General features: G+C 32.9%; 1 protein-coding gene across 1 annotated transcript; it reads left to right on the top strand.

Moving 5' to 3' along the window:
• Positions 1-5,995: 5,995 nt before the first annotated feature.
• On the top strand, positions 5,996-17,677 carry LOC11413723 (protein SRG1). The gene is made up of 4 exons (XM_003614533.4): positions 5,996-6,308; positions 6,864-7,111; positions 16,238-16,562; positions 17,063-17,677. Exons 1-4 carry the CDS (start codon positions 6,078-6,080, stop codon positions 17,309-17,311), a joined length of 1,053 nt encoding a protein of 350 aa, XP_003614581.1. The 5' UTR covers positions 5,996-6,077; the 3' UTR covers positions 17,312-17,677.
• Positions 17,678-18,231: the final 554 nt, after the last annotated feature.

The following is an 18,231-nucleotide window of genomic DNA, read 5'->3' as shown; positions in this document are numbered from 1 at the left end:
TTTATGTCTGATGTTGAAACATCGTATAAAACATTAGGAAGCTAGCGTGCTAGAATTTCAATTGGTATCAGAGCAGACACCCTTCCTGTTTTAGGGTGAGATCCAGGGAAGTTACTTTCTGGCATAATGGACAACGAAGGAGGATTTGTGAACAGACCACCTTTGTTGGATGGTTCCAACCATGACTATTGGAAAGCAATTCTTAAGGGTTGGGAACATCCTATTGTGCTTGACAAAGATGGAAGCAAGACAGCTGATCTGAAACCAAAAGAAGAGTGGTCCAAGGAAGAAGATGAATTAGCTCTTGGAAACTCCAAGGCATTAAACGTTTTATTCCATGGAGTGGACAAGAACATGTTCAGACTGATCAAGCAATGCATTGTGGCTAATGATGCTTGGGAATTTCTCAAAACAACTCATGAAGGCACTTATAAAGTGCGAATGTCAAAGCTCTAGCTCCTTACTACTAAATTTGAGAATCTCAAGATGAAAGATTATGAATCCATACATGAATTTCATATGAATATTCTTGAAATTGCTAATACATCAAGTGCTTTAGAAGAAAAGATGTCAGATGAGAAGCTGGTTAGAAAAATCCTTACATCTTTGCCCAAGAGATTTGACATGAAAGTCACAACCATTGAGGAAGCCCAAGACATTAGCAAAATGAAGGTGGATTTTCCGTTTTGTTGCGGTGTTCATTTGATTCATATTGAAAGAAAAATTATTAAATCAAAGATTTGGGCGTCAACATTGCAGATTCTGAGGCATGGGTATTTCGGTCACTTTCATTTTATAAAATATTTTTGTAGCCATTATGCCGTTATATGCTATTAGTTTGGATGATTTAAGTTTATTCGCAAATTCATCCTTTACGTTATTAGCAGTGTTGAATGATGTACTTTATCGATTAGAATGAATGAATATCGTTTATTTTTGTAAAAAAAAAAAAAAAAAACCCAACCATTAGAATTGCATTCCAAATAACTTAAATATATTCACAATAAAAATATAAGTGACATTGTTCAAAATACCGCGCCAAATTAGAGCATCATTGTTCAAAATACCGCGCCAAATTATCTTCAATAGGTAACATTTTCTGCAATATTCTCCAACCACGAAGAGAAACTTTGTACTACGTGCGCATACAAGTAGATATAGATCTCTTCTGTTGCCTATTTTATGAAGTACTTGTGGAAAGGGTGGGTTTTGCTTTTAATGTAGAGGTTCAATATGAATGGCTGATGTACCTTTGTACTCATTGCAAAAATATTGGCCACAACGTTTCTAAATGTCGTTAGCTGCACCCTCGACAAAATGGGAAGATCGACAAAGAAAAATTAGTGAAATTAGACAAAGGGAAACTACTACAAAATATTCAGAAGCAAATATTTTATGGTTGGCAAGAAAAGGAAAATCATGCATATATGCATCAGTTAATGATTGATAAGAATGATTGGCAGGAAATTATTGTGGTTCAAACTACTACGGACGAACATCTGGTCATCGTTAATGGGTAGCTTGAGACTATTGTTCATAAGGATCCTGAAATTGCCACAATTGCACGCATTATAAATGATGAAACAATAAAGATCCGATATAAGGCTCCTTAGATTAAGAATGATATTGGGGAACAACATCAAGTTGATGATGATAAGGACGCATTTGAGAAGAATCAAGATGCCGAGGTTGTTCATGACATGGTGCAGAGAATGACATGCATGAGCATCACGTTGCTAATGTTTCTAATGATATTGAGCATGAACAAGAAAATTTATCGGAGACGCCGCTTGTAGTATAACCATCACATCCAATTTTGAGTAGCGTTGCTAAAAATGATCTTGCAATTATTAGAAAGTTTTTGACTCTAGAAATGCCGAAGAAAATGTTGATAATATAAGTTTCACTCCTTAGGTGTCAAAGAGTCACAAAAAGAAGATGAATTAAGTCCAAAATTGAAAATATCAAATATAATACTTGATTTAAGGGTGAACATATCAAACATTACTCATAAGTTTCTCTTTTGCAGTATTAGCGGTGTTGGCGATCAACATCATTACTTCTTCTTTGACCGAAGGTGTTATGGTTTTGAAAAATCGATAGAAGAGTAAATTCCTTTATTGTTAAGAGATATTTCTTTTTTATGGATCGACTAGGATGACTTAATTTCTGATTTCCTTAGCTCTTTTTTATGTTCTTCAAATCTTTTATTTCTTTTGCCTTGGGTTCGGCACAACTCTCTAACTCTTTGGCACTGTTTGGTAAGACATCTAAATTAGCTTATAGCTTATAGTTTATAAGCTCGTTTGACAAAAAAAAGCTCGTTTGACAAAAAAAAGCTCTGTTTGGTAACACCTTTTCACCATGAGCTTATAGCTTATTTCATGAGCTTATAAACTATTTTTCATAAGCTATTCCAAGTAGCGTTTGAGCTTATAGCTTATAGCTTCTCACTTTTTCTTCCACTTTTACCCTTATTATTTCATCTAAATTCCATTTTTACCCACTACAATTTATTATAATATAGCTCCATAATAAATACCACTGTCTATTTTTTTTTAGAAAATATTACTAGCCCTTGTTAATAAATACACCAGCCAGCTTTCTTTGTAATTCTCTGTATACAATATACCAATTTTTTTTACAGAACAATATACTAATAGTTTTTTTTAAGGAACGATATACTATTAGTGTTATTTTTTTTACTCTATGGCTTTGTTGTTATTTTTTTTTTTTATACAATATGCCTTACAAAAAATTGACGCAACGCAACAATATACCTTCAGTTTTTATTTATTTATATTTTTTATGAAAATATACCTTAGTGTTATGTTCTTTATTATTTTTTTTAAGCTCACCGACATGTTCTTTATTCTTTGATTATTCTTTAAAAAATATACCATCAATTATGTTACATTTTAATAAAATTATACCTTTCATTATTTTAAAGTATTTTTAAAGAAAATTTAGATTACGAAATTACAAATACTTAAATATTATTTGATATGATTTTATTATAAATTAAGAATGTCCTTTATGTCATTTTACATTTATCAGCTAGTTGGACAGCTAGTTTTACCAAACACTTCAGTTAGCTTATAAGCTATCAGTCATCAGCTATAAGCTATAAGCTATCAGTCATCAACTATAAGCTATCAGCTATAAGCTTTAAGCTATCAGTCATCAGCTATCAGCTATAAACTATAAGCTAGCTTATCAGCTATCCGCTATTTTTACCAAGCAGAGCCTTTGTATTTTTTTTTCTATTAGTAATATTATATTACGAGTATGCTTGTATTTGATTTGGGATATTTAGGGATGTAAATCTAGCTCGGATGTCTAACTACCACTTGGATGCAAGTTCATACTCTTGGTTTATATAAAAAAATAGCTATAAATAAAAATCTATTAGGATTAGCTTTTTTCAAAATCTAATTTTTTTTTTCAAAACAAGGAGGTAACAAATAAAAATAACTTCATATGTAATTTTTAAAGAGGATTGCTATATAGTACGGGTGTTTTTTATACGAAATTTCACGAAAGCCTATTAATGCTTACTCTCCATGCCCTCAAACAGTACACGTACAAAATAACATTAGAATTCCAACGAAAATTTTAATGATCAGGCCACACCAAACTAAAAATTGATAATTATAGTCTATAATATAGCATCCACTTTATTTATGACAATAATGTATAAAACATATGATATGTTAACCGGGGTTCCAGAGTATTGGTTAAGAAAGCAAATATAATAATGTTATATTAAAACTTGTACACTCAATTCATTAAAAGTTTAAAAAATATTTCTTTTAATTTGTTTTTCTTAACCAGTGCCCTAAGACATATGTTATCATGACCAAAACATATACACGTTAATCTCAAAAATCCAAATTTTATGTATTATCATAAACATTTTTTAAGGTTAACCATATTAACTAGTATCATTGTAAATTAAATCCATAGTACATCCAAGAACATAATGTAAATTGCAGCACGTTAAAATTGCATATTTTTAAATGTTCGTCAATTTTCGTATGCAAATTTCCCGTAACAAATATCATTTTCCATTTTTAAATCTCTAAATAAAAATCTCTAAATTTTTTAAGACAGTCTATTTTTTTCTAAAATGAAACAAACACACCCAAAAACACCTATGTATATAGAAACGCTATGCGGCCTAAAGATTCTACAAATGATGCTGGTTGTGGTTCACATTTGATGGGGGTTAACCCTAATATTTTCAAAATGAAACCATTATAGTTGCGTTTGATTATAGCTACAAATAAACTCAAAATACAAATTATAATATATTATCATACCAATAAATGAAAAAGAAACCACAAACTTCACTTGCAACCAAAAAAAAAAAAGGAGTATCCGCCAAGTCTCGTACGACGCACACATGTATCAGTCATGTAACGCCCGAGGCTGATGAGGGCGAGGAGTGGTCCAGCTCTTGGCATGCTTCTAGGCAAAACTGAATCACATCGGAATGAGAGGGATCCTGAGGCCGTGCAGGTATGTGACTGCATGGTTGAAGAAAAGCTTATAAGAATTGTTTTGCCAGTGTCATAAAACGTCTTAAAAATAGCGATCTGATCGTAACTCAACCTACTAACAATTTCAGTAGATAAAAATTCTTTTTTAAATAGACTTTAAATATCCAAATACAATAGTTTAAAAATCTAAAAACAACAATTCTAAGATGGAACAATTACAATTCCAACAACAACTTCATTGTTTTACAAGTACCACAGCCACTCTATTAATAAGATGATATGCATATGAGCGTCTCCATTTTGTCTTTTAGTTAGTACCTCAATTGTTGGGTTGGAAATAAGAGATAGAAATCATACAGTTTAAAGAATTCATAAATTTAATATTTTAAGTTGTTGGATAAAGATAAATTATATTTGTACAATTATTTTATGATAATTTGTTAGATTGTAAATAAGAGATAAAAATTATTATGTTTTTATTTTATTTCTCTATGAGGAGTATTATTTGAACAACTAAATAGATATTCAAATATCATTTCTCTTTCTCTATTACTTTAATTTTTGCATCAATATCTATTTTTTTTTCAGATATTCAAATAAGTTGTCAATCATATAAAAGTGCAATGTTACACTCATTTATGGGATTGCTACTAGTCCTTCTATTTAATAGTCTCTGGTCCCTCTCATGACCCGCTTTATCAATGAAATGATATATGCATGTTATGTGACTGTCGATTATGTCTTGCAGCTAGTACATCAACAACTCTATCAGTAATGTCGGTTTCCTCCTTTCTTATTTGAATGTGTCAGAATTTTAAACGTGAAAATATTAAGGGTTCTGCTAACTTATGTCCAGGAGCACTGATTAAGAATATTAAAAGGAAAATTCTATGGTGAAGTTATGAGAATGATTTTTTTGGTGAAGTTAACACTATAACATCAAAAAAGTAATGAGTAACATCCCACTGTTTGTACAATAACATCAAAAGTTCAATTCTCATATTATCATCAACTCATCAGAATAACAAGACTACACTTAATCTAATTTTATCCTATCTTGTTATAAGCGTAACACCTCACAAAATGTAACACTTAAGACTATTACATAATATTATCAACTCTGTTTGCATGTTAAAGATTTCGACAATAAAATAGTACATGTAAGTCCAAGATGTTGCAAGCATTACTAGATGAATTACTATTGATCATTAATCAGTAATCAACAATTTAAAAATGAATCAAACATTAAGATTAAAATTAACTTTTTAAAAAAAATCAGTTTTCTGACTGCACCATAGAAACTTCCATACCAAAAATGAAATTTATTATCATAAAAGGAAACTCTTTTATACTTTTGATAAATTAATTACACAATTTTAATTCATTAGTTACTATATAACTTCCTTATTTAATAATTAGTGTCCCTGAGACACCCGAAACGTAAAGAAAATTAATTACAAGATCAATATAAAACCTCGCAAGTAGTTAAGAGACTAACTACTTAATTTATCCTAAGATAAATATCCCCTTTCTTCACTCTTTAAATCCATCCAAACACACAATCAGTCTCATAAAATGGCTGGTACTTCTTCTGTTGTCTTGGCGCCTTCAGTCCAACAGTTGGAAAAGGAAGGCATTGAAAAAGTTCCAGAACAATATCTTCAACCAAATCAAGATCCTATTTTTGTATCTAACACAACTTCCTTACCAAAACTCCCAGTTATCGATCTTAGTAAATTGTTATGTGAAGATTCAGTTGAGTTAGAGAAGCTAGACCATGCTTGCAAGGAATGGGGTTTCTTTCAGGTTTGGGCCAATTATTTTAGTTTTTTTTTTTTTTTTATGGGAATTTTTTTATGGTGAAATGATATTGTCTTAACAAAGATTTTAAGATCCAAAGAACATTTTGTTTACAAATTACAGATTAATATTTAACTTTTTTAAGGGTAACAAGTAGGGTTCGAACTTTGAAATTCAAGATATAAGCCTAATAACTATAAATCATCTTTAAAAAAAAAAAAGTATAAATAATGGTTGTAAAAACAATCAAGTTGAAAATTTATGCATCTTAAAATATTTTTTATTAACTACAGTTTTGTCTCCCTAATTCTTTTATTTATTACTAGTACATTTTACAACAATTTCAAAACAAGTGAGATTTAATGAAATTCTTCACTTAGATGTGGGCTACCATTTAGTATGTATTATAAATTTTGTATTTTAGACTTTGAATGATCTCTACACTTATGCTGAGGACATATATCATTCAGGAATTAAGACTTATTACAATTAGAACTATTTATGAAGGAAAATATTAAGCATTATTTTCCCTAATAAAATTTTCATGGAAATCAATTACAGCTAATCAACCATGGAGTCAACCCTTCACTAGTAGAAAATGTGAAAATTGGTATTCAACAATTCTTCAACATTCCAATAGAAGAGAAAAAGAAGCTTTGGCAAACACAAGAGGAAATGCAGGGGTTTGGACAGGCTTATGTTTCTTTAGAGGATGAAAAGCTAAGATGGGGAGATATGTTCTCTGTTAGAACTTTCCCTTTGCACATAAGGCATCCCAATCTAATTCCTTTAATTCCACAACCATTGAGGTATTATTCCTTTTTGACAAAATAATATTTGTGGTGTTTTATGTTTGATCCATAAGTGTGTCTAATTAATATGTAATAGACCCTTTACCATTTTTAGTAAGAAATAAGTTTTATAATAATAAAAATTAAGAACAAAAATGATATTTTTAATTTTTTTTCACTAAACCTAGTAAGCTTCACTGTGGACCGGATTCATATTAGGCAGTCCCTTGATCTATTTCCCGAAAGAGTTGTGTTATTTGAACATCCATTTATATAACAACTTTTGAGACAACTAAAATTTTACAAAGAAAATAAGGTATTAATACAAAAACCAAAACAATAGAGAGAGAAAGTAAATCATAATGTGAGTTTCAGAAAGAAAGTTGGGGTCCACGGACGCCTTTGAGTGGGGTCTTTGGAATCTCTCCTGATCTTCATGCCTTTCGTCTTTGGTGTTGTAGGCTTGGTTCTTCACTATCCTTTTGGTGTTTAGGTCCTTGGTGTTGTGGTCGGTGTTGTATCTTTATGGTGGTTTTGTTATGTGGTTGGTGTTTTTTCTACTTGTTATTGGTGTTGTAGACGATTTTTTTTGTTTTTGTTTCCTCTTTGTCTAGGGATGTTGTACATTCAACTAGCTTTTCTCTTGTGTGTGTGTGTGTGTTTTGAACTAAGCCAAGGCCCAATCCGGTTAGACTCAAGGGAAGCAGAGTTGGTGTCCTCCGAGAAAGCAAGGAAGCACTAATCATACAAGTATCTTTGACCTTCAACTTCACCACTACAAGCTACCAGTTAGAGTACGAAGCCTACCTTGCAGGACTGAGACAGGCGGAAGAGTTGCGTTCCCAAGAAGTGACCATGCAGTCAGATTCTCAAGTGGTGATATCCTAGATTAATAGAGAAACAGAAGCAAAGGTGTGAGCGATGTAGAAATACATGACCTTTGTTAGAATAGCAGCGACGAATTTCTCAGACCGTCCACTTTGAACATATTCCGCGAGAACAAAACATTAAGACAAACACCCTTCGAAATTGGCAAGTTATAAAGACTAGGGAGGAAAGAAAGGTATAATCCACAAAATCTTATCCATTCCAAGTTATGAAGTGAAAATAAACGAAATACTCACAACAATGGCTCCAATCAAAGACGGGATGACACCCATTGTAGAATACCTACGAGACGGGAAGTTTCCAAAAGAGGAAAATGAGTCCACCAAAGTTCAAAGGACGATATGCTCCTACTAATTGATAAGGGGTCAGTTATACAAGAGAGGATACTCCGCCCCACTCCTTAAGTGTGTGACGAAAGAGGAAGGAATGAATGTGTTAAGATAAATCTATGAAGGCATGAACCAAGATGCAAAAATGCACGTCTTAGCATGCAAGAAGTTACAAAAATATAGAGAAACGCACATCCCCTAAACATGTTATGGGCGTACAAGACCACATGTTATTGGCGTACAAGACCACACCCTACTCAACCACCGAGGAATCCCCCTTTAGGTTGACATATAGGGTTGAACCAGTCATCAAAGTAGAAGTCAAAGAACTAAGCTGGAGGATGACTTACCCATAAATCCCCAAAGAAAATGAGCAATTGCAAAGAGAGGAACTTGATTCCTTAGACGAAAGGCAAGACTGGTCCACCCTCAGCGAAAGCCATCGCCAAGAAAAGGATGGCCGTCAAATACAGAAAAAAGGTCATACATAGAGACTTCAAGATATGATATTTGGTTCTTTGAAGGGTAGACATCAAGAAAAACAACACATCCTAAGGGAAGCTGGCTCTCAGTGGGGGAGGAGCCATATAAAGTAAAGATTGAGCCAGAACTTGAGAAAAAAAATAGCATAAAGCCTATGGAAAAACCATAACAAGGGAAAGTAAACACATCTAATGATGTATGAGCCTGGATCATGTTCGAGGCAGGAAATCGAACACATCCCTTGCGAACAAAAAATGCTTTCTAGATAAGAAAAAACCCAAATCAAGTCCAATGTATAGAGTTGGGTATAATCCTAACAAAAACATAAGCGATGTAACAAATTGGAAGCCCAAACAAATTTTTTGACACAAAACTAAGTACAACCTTAACAAAATACTATGTCTTTTTAGCGAAACAAGACATAGGCATGAGTTGGGCACAACATGGCAAATACCAAGCATGGCCATGATTGAGCTTATGAGCTAAATGAATTCAAATTGCAAGACAATAAGCATCTAAGGTGAAAAATCTTGTTAAATGGTCCAGGTAAAATGCATGTCGCACCATTAGTAAAAAAGTCAAACAAAAGCTAATAAAGCAAGAAATTACAATAAAAACGGCAAATATGCCCCTAGTTTAGCATCATGACACAAAATCCGACTCCTTAGAAGGCTCCTCAGGAACAAAGATGCCATTCTCACATCTGGAACATGTCTAGATGCGTCTTGTTCAAGATTATCTCCCTAAAGAACTCGATGTGGAGGAGAGCATTGTTGAAGGAGTCTTTCCCAGCCTTATGAAAGCCCATTTTGAATTTATTATTCAAAGGCCTCCTTCCATTCCAATAAGACCAACAACTCACCACAAGGAGAACCTAGTTCAGAGACTGCAGAAGCTGAAGCACCTGACCGTTACAATTGAGCCTAGGCAAGAGCCCGACAAGATTGAGCCAGCAAATGAATGGGCTTATTACACTCCTCAATCAAAACTTCCTTTTCAACTTCCTTATCGTGCGTGGTCCTGTCATCGTCCCCCACCTGTTAACCGGTGTTTTTGGCAAATTACGGGCTAGTTCTGACTATTACAAGCGAGACCGAACTAGATATCTCACGACATGTGCAAAGGTTTTGATCGAAAACGGTTTGAAAAAGGCCACGAAGTGCACTCAGGTTACCTAGAGAGCATGATAGGTTTTTAGAGTAAAAAAGGCACTGTCTCTCGACATGTTTGAGATTGCAAGTAAAAGCAAGATAAAATTAAAGGAAAGGGTAAAAATTTAAACACATAAACTTAAAGGAAATGTTAAATGCATTGCATTAAAAGTAAAATGGTCTACAAATCAGTTTACATACATTCTTTATAATTCGTTTCCCTATGCGCCCGTAGTTTGGGTGTTGTAGAATTTCTATAAATGATTTGCGACCCATTTTCCAACTAGGAAACTCTTATTTATACCTAAAGAAAATAACTGGCAAAAGACTAATCCCATGATCAACACTTCCTCCATCTTGGACAACTGCTTATCCCACGTTTCCACTAAGGAAACTGCCTTTGAGCTTGAAATCGTATCTTTCCCCCTTGACTGCTTAACTTCGATGCAATTACGCTTTTAGCCTTGCTCTATCGAACTCTTGATCATGTGCACTAAGCTTGCTATCTTGTCGAAGTCCTCAAATAAAATTGAGAAAGCTTCGATTCCTGCAAAGTTAATAGTCAATTAGATGTTGACCATATTAAATGAGCCTGTTGAAATTAGAGGCAAACACCACCCATGCAATGGTATTCTGATGAATTTTGCTTCCTACATAACGTTCTGATCCAACAACTTGTCCTCAACTATCCTAAATTATTGGACCACCGTCAACAAAGAAGAACTCAACAAAACTAGTTTTAAGACATGAGGAACATAATAAACAATTTCCGACTGAGTAGATGAAGTCTCTAAACTAGCGATACCACGAGCGTCAGACTCATTGAATGTGTTCCTAAGGAAAGAAGTAGTTGAAGGAGTCGAACGAGAAGAGAAGGGCCTAAAATTACCATAGCGCAAGTCATGTCATGAACCATCTACCAATTGTTGTAGCATGACCTTCCCTAAAGCCACCTTTCTCTTATTCATCTGAGGACCAGCAGGAAAAAGATCCACGAGACTCCCCTTCATCATCCCCTGGAGAAGCTGCAGAGTCTGAAGAGGTCATCCTAACATATATTCTAGAGTCGAAAGGCTTTCACCCTAATTTTCCCTTCCTCTAATAAGAAGCAAGGGGCCTATTAATTAGCTCAAATAATGCATACAAAAAAGGTATAAAAACTACCAAAGAAATAAAAAGATAGGTAAACAAGTATGATCAAGGGAAAAACAAACCTAAAAAGATTAAAAAACGATAGAACATTTGATGAACTGAGTAATGTCAATTCCCCTATTTGTCTCTGAAATCACGTAAGTTTTCTTGCTCGTCGCTTGGAAAAGAGAAAAAGTCTCGACAACTTTTTCTTCTTAGTAAACAAGGACGGTTGAGTAGGACCAAGGGCCACCCATGCAACATGAATCTGATCATTACTATTGACAAATGGATCATCGTACTGGAACATCATAAAGGTCGAGGCTCAACACCATCATCTCTCACAATGTTAACACAAACATCAGAGCGGGTTGTAGACTGAGGAGTCACGACGTGTACTTGTACTTAAAGTTCTTATTCATTTCCTGATAAGGTTTGAATAACTTGAAAGGTTGAAGGAAAGAAAGAAGCCCACAATGGTTGAAACCCTTGACGATATCCTTGTGAAGCTGAAACATAAAGAATGTCTCTAACTTAGTGATGACGGAGTATCATATGATATTTTAGGCTATGTTTTTAGTAGTTTTCTTTGCATGTTAAGACAAATAAGATGGATTTTAGAGGAGTTGTGAATGGTTTGAGGAACATATTGTACTGTTTTCATTCAAGTCAATGTAATTCACTTGTATCATAAATAATGAAACTTCATAGGTGTTTTGTGTGTTGGACAAATAAGGCGAGGAATAAAATGAGCAGGCTTGGTATGTGGTTAGTTTGGCATATCGTGATTTGATCAATTTGGAGGGAGAGAAATGATAGAATTTTTAATAACCGTACAAAGGAGGTGGATGAAAATGTGGAGACTATAAAGATGGTATCTTGGCGATGGGGTTTAAGTCGTCGTAAGAATGTGGCATTCTTATACTACGGGTAATGCTGGAATCCTAGGGACTGCCTATCTAGGTACTAAGGGGAGGGTTTTTGCCATATGGGTTCGTTTTATTTGTTATGATTATGTGGTGGTTTTTTCTTGTTTTTGTGTGTGGCAATGATTGGGTTTATGTCAATGACCTCAATTTGTGGTGGGGTTTGTTTTGTTATAGTGGTGTTTGTGTGTGTTTTTAGAGCCACTTCGTTTTTCTGTTGTGTATTATGGTTGTCTTGCTGTTCCATCATGTTTGTACCGGGAGGCGGAGCTAGGTGGGTCTGGGGAGGGCCATGACCTTCCCAAAGTCTCAAAAATTTCATATATATATATATATATATATATATATATATATATATATATATATATATATATATATATATATATATATATATATAGGGCATATCAAGTGAGAGGTTTTTTATTGTGAGAGATGAGAGGGTTAGATCCTGACCATTAGATTAATTTTTATTGTGTTCTTTAATTTTAATCACCACATAAAATTCCTTTCCTCATTTCCTTTCCTTCGTCGTCTTTTTTTTCCTTTCTTCGTTGCCTTTTCCAGTTCTTGCCAAAACTTGTTCATGGAATCAATTCAATTTTTTTTCTTTCTTAATTCAATTCAATTGAGTAAATTAAAACACAAACTATAAAATCGAAAGAAAATATAAGAATGTAATTTATATTTGTCCTATGCAAAAGCGATGATGACACAGACAGATGATGATGGGTTTTGTGAGGTCGGAGGCTACGACAACGTAAACGTTATGCAAAGGCGAAGACGTGGTTCTTACGTTATGCAACGTTTCTGGGTTTCTTGATTGAATTCTCCTCCTCGCCGCGTTTTTGGGTTGATTTTTTTGTTTTTAATGAATATATGCATTTTCTACTTTTATTAGAAAAACCATCACAGTTAAAAAATAATCGAATTAAAAATTCAATTTTTTTTCCTTCTTTTCCTCTCTGTTTGTTAGATTAAAAAACCATGGTATTTGCATAATTATATTAACTGGGTTTGCAAAACAATAATCAAATAATGAATTTAGATGGAATAGAGAGGTTGTGGTTTATTCAAAATTCAATTTATTATAGAAAACCAATAACTGAATGATGAAAATTCAATTCTTGTTGGATGGGATGAGGATCTGAGTTTCTGAAATCGAAACAACCAGGCAAATAGAGAAGATGAAAGGTTCTTTTAAAATGGAAGAGAAGATGAAGGTCAACAATTTAGAGCACGTGACTTTTAAAATGGAACTTTTAAATCTCAGCCACTTGTTTTGATCTAATGGTTTGTGTTTGTTCCTCTCATCTCTCACAATAATCACTCCTCTCATTTGAAACACTCCCTATATATATATATATATATGTTATCATTTACATTACTAAATACAAACATCCAAACCACTTGACATGTTGCTAAATATTTAAGTATTGTGACATATTACATATATGTCTAAAAATTATGCCCCCTGATAAAAAAAATTCTTGGCCTCGCCATTGATGTACCCTCTTCGATTAGCTTGGCTTATCTTGAGCAGGCTGTTTTAATAAATCTTTTTAGTTGTTAAAAAGTAATAATCGTGGGTGTAGTTAATTCTCTCAATAAGTTAATTCTCAATAACGTAACTTTATAATTTTTAAGGCAAAATAATCTTTGACCAATTCGAAACAAAAATAAATAAAAACAAAGCTCCAATAATTGAAATCCACATACCATATTCTTCTCTAATTTGAGTTTTTCTTACTTATCGAATGAATTCAAGGACATATTCAAGAAATTATCATGGATTTCTAACCATTAGAATGGGAAAATTGCTTTTTTGACATTGAATACTTCCTATTGACACAAGTAAATGATCAAATTACTCCCATCGGTAGTTAACTGCCTCTGGCATTGCGCCGGTAGTTAACTGATGCTGGCTCCTCCAGAGGCAGTGGCTTTGCCACTTTTTATTATGATTTTACGCGTTTCGGTCGAAAAATCAAAATAAATCGAAAGTTATTCAGAATTCTACGAAACTTTATAGACACCTCTATAAAAATACATATAGGGTGTTTGTTTCCTGGTTTAAAAAGTTATTCCCAGGAACATGGAGGTTGGAATTATAGATTCCTATGTTTGTTACAAAGTTAAAAAAATAACTCCCGGGAATAAAGAATTCCTAGGAAAAAAATAACTTCCACTTACCCATGATTTTATTCCCAAAGAAAGTGGGCGGGAATAAAAGATTCCCATGTAAATGGTACTAAAATGGAAATAACTACCCATATACCCACTATCACAAACAATTCCCATGAATCTGACAATTATTTACCAAACACAATTTTCTAAAAATACTCAGGAATAAGATGCCCATTATTATTTCCCAGGAAAGGTTAATCCCAGGAATGAAATTTTAAACCGTCAAACAAACGCCCCCTAGATGATGTGAAAAGTTTCGTAACATTCCGAATAAGTCTCGATTTTTTTTATTTTTACGATCGACACATGCAAAATCGCAATTGAGGTTGAATAGAGGTTGAATTTTTTCATTATTTTTTGTACACATATTAAGAACATGAAAAAAAACATTTCTCACAAAAAATTAGAATTTTTCAACAACGGATGGATTAAATATGAATTTTTAATGCGTCAATAACTCAAGAAACCAAAACATCAAAACGTCGACCTAGAAATTGAATTTTGATATGGTTTTTTGCAGACAACTCTAAAAAAAATATATATAGAGGGTCTGTAAAGTTACGTATAATTCTGAATAATTTTCGATTTATTTTGATTTTTCGACCGAAACGTGTAAAATCACAATAAAAAGCAGCAAAGCCAGAGGCAGTTAACTACCTCTGGAGGAGCCAGCGGCAGTTAACTCCCGGCGCATATGCAAGAGGAAGTTAACTACCGTGGAGGTAATTTGGTCATTTACTTATGTCAATAGGAAGTATTCAATGTCAAAAAAGCAATTTTCTTAAAATGGTTGGTCGTGGGTTTTATTTGAAGGCCCACTCAACCTTAAGCTAATATTTAATAAATTATTTTCGATCACTACTTGGAATGGACAGTGAGTTTGTCAAAATTATAATGACATGGTAATTTTTTAGAAGCTTTAGGGTGTGTTTGTTTCCTAAGAAAGAATAAGGAAAGATTGTGATGGGATGGAAAGTTGATGGAAAGATCCACTTTCTCTAGTTTGGAACAACAACAAAAAGGCAAGGAAAGAAAGTTTCAGACTGGGACCCACGTGAAATTGCTTTCCGCTCACTTATGCAAGGAAAGTGAAGATGGAACATATTTGTTTAGGAAAAGACAAAAATACCCATAAAATCATTGTTTTTTAATCTATAATTAGTAAGCCTTATGAAATACCAAGTTATCAACAGACCAAATTACCAATGCGCCATCATAAACATTAGTTCTTTTCTTTAAAAAAATAAATAAACGTTAGTTCTTTATTTTTTTTTTATTTTTTTTGAGGAAGTTAGTTATTTATTTCTATTGATGAGAGCATATTTTATATTTCTATTCTAATGTAGTATTTCATCTTTGGATAGGGTTAGTTTTGTCACTTTAAAAATATACATCTTTCTTTCTTTTCACTTTCACTCATACCAAACATTCAAACAATCATCCCACTTTCCATTCACTTTCCTCTTACTTTCTCTCCTTTAACAATCTTTCCTCTTACTTTCTTTCCTCTCACTTTCTTTTGTGATCCAAACAAAGCCTTAAAGTGTGGTTTTACCAAAATCACGGTAACACATTAATTCTACCATCAATCATAATAGACACTAGTAAAAGAAAAATTATACTTTTTTTTTTTTAGTTAGACGAAATGGCAAAGCCATTATAAACTCACATGTAAGTGGAGGTACTGGGGTTCGAACCCTGATCATGGTATCCGACCTAATAATTTCAGCATTTTGTCAGTTGAGCTAGAACTTTTGAATAAAAAAAATTATACTTATGTTTGGAAGAAAAATCATTTAGATCTATTAACTTTTAGAAAAATCATCTTTTAGATACCCACCCATAGTAGACCACCGGACCGGACTATAATAGAAGCTTGCACGTGACATATCTACTTCATTGAATTTTAAACTATATTTTTTTTACAAAACCATTATATCAATGGTAAAATAAAGTATTTGTATATTGTGCATCCTAAAAGACAACTTCTAAAAGTTTGTCTTGCATAAATATAACATCGTTATTAATAATGTAATTTGTAAAATATTGCAGAGATAATCTAGAGAGCTATTATCTTGAAATGAAAAGATTGTGTGTCACACTCATTGAGTATATGAGAAAAGCTCTGAAGGTCCAACCCAATGAATTGGTAGATTTATTTGAAGAGATAGATCAGTCAATAAGGATGAATTACTATCCTCCATGTCCTCAACCAGAACAAGTTATTGGACTTAATCCTCACTCTGATGGTGTTGCCCTTACCATCCTTCTTGAAGTAAATGAAATTCAAGGACTTCAAATAAAAAAAGATGGAATGTGGATTCCTATCAAATCCCTTTCTAATGCTTTTATGGTCAATATTGGAGATATGTTGGAGGTAACTTACACAATTACTCACAAATCGTTTTATCATTTGGATTTAGATAGTTTTCAACAAAGTATACTAAAACTTTGAGTTTAATTTTGAAGGATTATTCCGCCAATAATGTTATTGAAGTTTTTTTTTTTTTTTTTTTTATATTACTAAGAGTTTAGACCGTCAGTAATTATTGAAGGTTTAAATCTCTCATTAATGCAATTTTGAATTAGTTAGTAATTTGGAGAATTCTTGAAGTGGATATAGTCTTTTCTATTTTTTAATAGCACTTTTTTTATATAGTTTTAGTGTAAAAAATTTTACTCTATAATAATATTAACTAACTAAACATTTATTATATGTGATTGATAGACACCTTAAGCAATTTTATTTTCCAATGACTAAGGATTTTATTAAAAATGTCTAAATTGATCATCACAACAAGAAAAACTCAATCCTACTTTAATATCAAGAATATTCTAAGAATGTTGTTAATTAATATTTTAAATTTTGTGTGGCAGATACTAAGCAATGGAACTTACCAGAGCATCGAACATAGGGCAACAGTAAATTCAGAAAAGGAGAGGATCTCTGTTGGTGCATTTCACAGTCCTCATAGGGGTGATATAAGTCCAGCACCCAGTCTTGTTACTCCTGAAAGTCCTGCATTATTTAAAACCATTTCTATTGCAGATTACGTCAATGGATACCTTTCAAGCAAGATAAATGGGAAATCATACTTGGATGGTGTTAGGATCCAAAATTCGTGATTTGGTATGAGCTTAAAATTCATGGTTGTTGTTGTTGATAAGTTGTTTTGGTGATTTTTGCTTAATTGGATAAAAATGAAGTTGTTGTGGTTGATTGTTGATGAAATTGTGAGATGATGCTTAGATTGATGGTATGTCATGTTGTTGATGATGATGATTCATGAATTGGAATTGAAAGTTTGAGTTGTTGATGTTGTTGTGTGGTGTTTAGATAAATCAAAGTGTTGTTGTTGAAAATTGGTATTTTGTTTGAAAACTAAGTGAATTAGTTCATAAGCTAATTAGAGGGTTGTGAGAAGAGCTTATTTGGTGTGTTTGAGCATTGGAACATGATTTTAATGGTTATGGGAAATAGAAGAATCAAAATAAGCAGTGTTATACCCTAATTTTTGACTCTGATCGATCTCTGATTTTTTAGTGAAAATTCGGCAGAGAGGTATTTTAAAATACCTCATTTTTGTTCCGATATCGGGCCCTCTTCTCACTTTTTTATTTTTATTTTTTAATTTTCCATCTTTTATTTTTGCCTTTCTTCTTTATTTTTATTTAGTTTTACCTTTATCTTTTATTTTTATTATTATTACTTCCATTTTTAGGTCTTATTTTTCTTTCTTCTTTTTTTTTTTAAGGTAATAAATGTCAAAAAAAATAAAGTGTCAATAGGTTAGAAAATCTTTGTCCGAGGTCCATTCTTTCCTCTGCTCAAACACGCCACCATCAGTGGCAAAAGTTATTCAAGTCAGCTTATTCTTTCCAAATCAAGCTAAAACGCATTCCAGCCTTTAACAGTCACTTAATCACCCATCAAGCCAATTCATGGTCCTTTAATCTATTTCCTTTTAAGAATTTGTATCAGCCTTTAAAAGAAAAAGAGGAAATCAGAACTAAAGACGCCATCATCAAACCCTAGCCGCAAACCT

The sequence above is a fragment of the Medicago truncatula genome, chromosome 5 (assembly GCF_003473485.1).
Source record: "Medicago truncatula cultivar Jemalong A17 chromosome 5, MtrunA17r5.0-ANR, whole genome shotgun sequence".
Lineage (NCBI taxonomy): Eukaryota > Viridiplantae > Streptophyta > Magnoliopsida > Fabales > Fabaceae > Medicago > Medicago truncatula.
The sequence above is the reverse complement of the archived record's forward strand: the minus strand, read 5'-3'. Positions and strand labels throughout refer to the sequence as shown.

Excerpts from the sequence above, each read along its gene's own strand:
- LOC11413723 (XM_003614533.4), top strand. The coding sequence starts at position 6,078 with ATGGCTGGTACTTCTTCTGTTGTCTTGGCGCCTTCAGTCCAACAGTTG. Across the intron at positions 6,309-6,863 it reads AGGAATGGGGTTTCTTTCAG|CTAATCAACCATGGAGTCAA; the intron begins GTTTGGGCCAAT and ends AATCAATTACAG. Across the intron at positions 16,563-17,062 it reads ATATTGGAGATATGTTGGAG|ATACTAAGCAATGGAACTTA; the intron begins GTAACTTACACA and ends TTTGTGTGGCAG.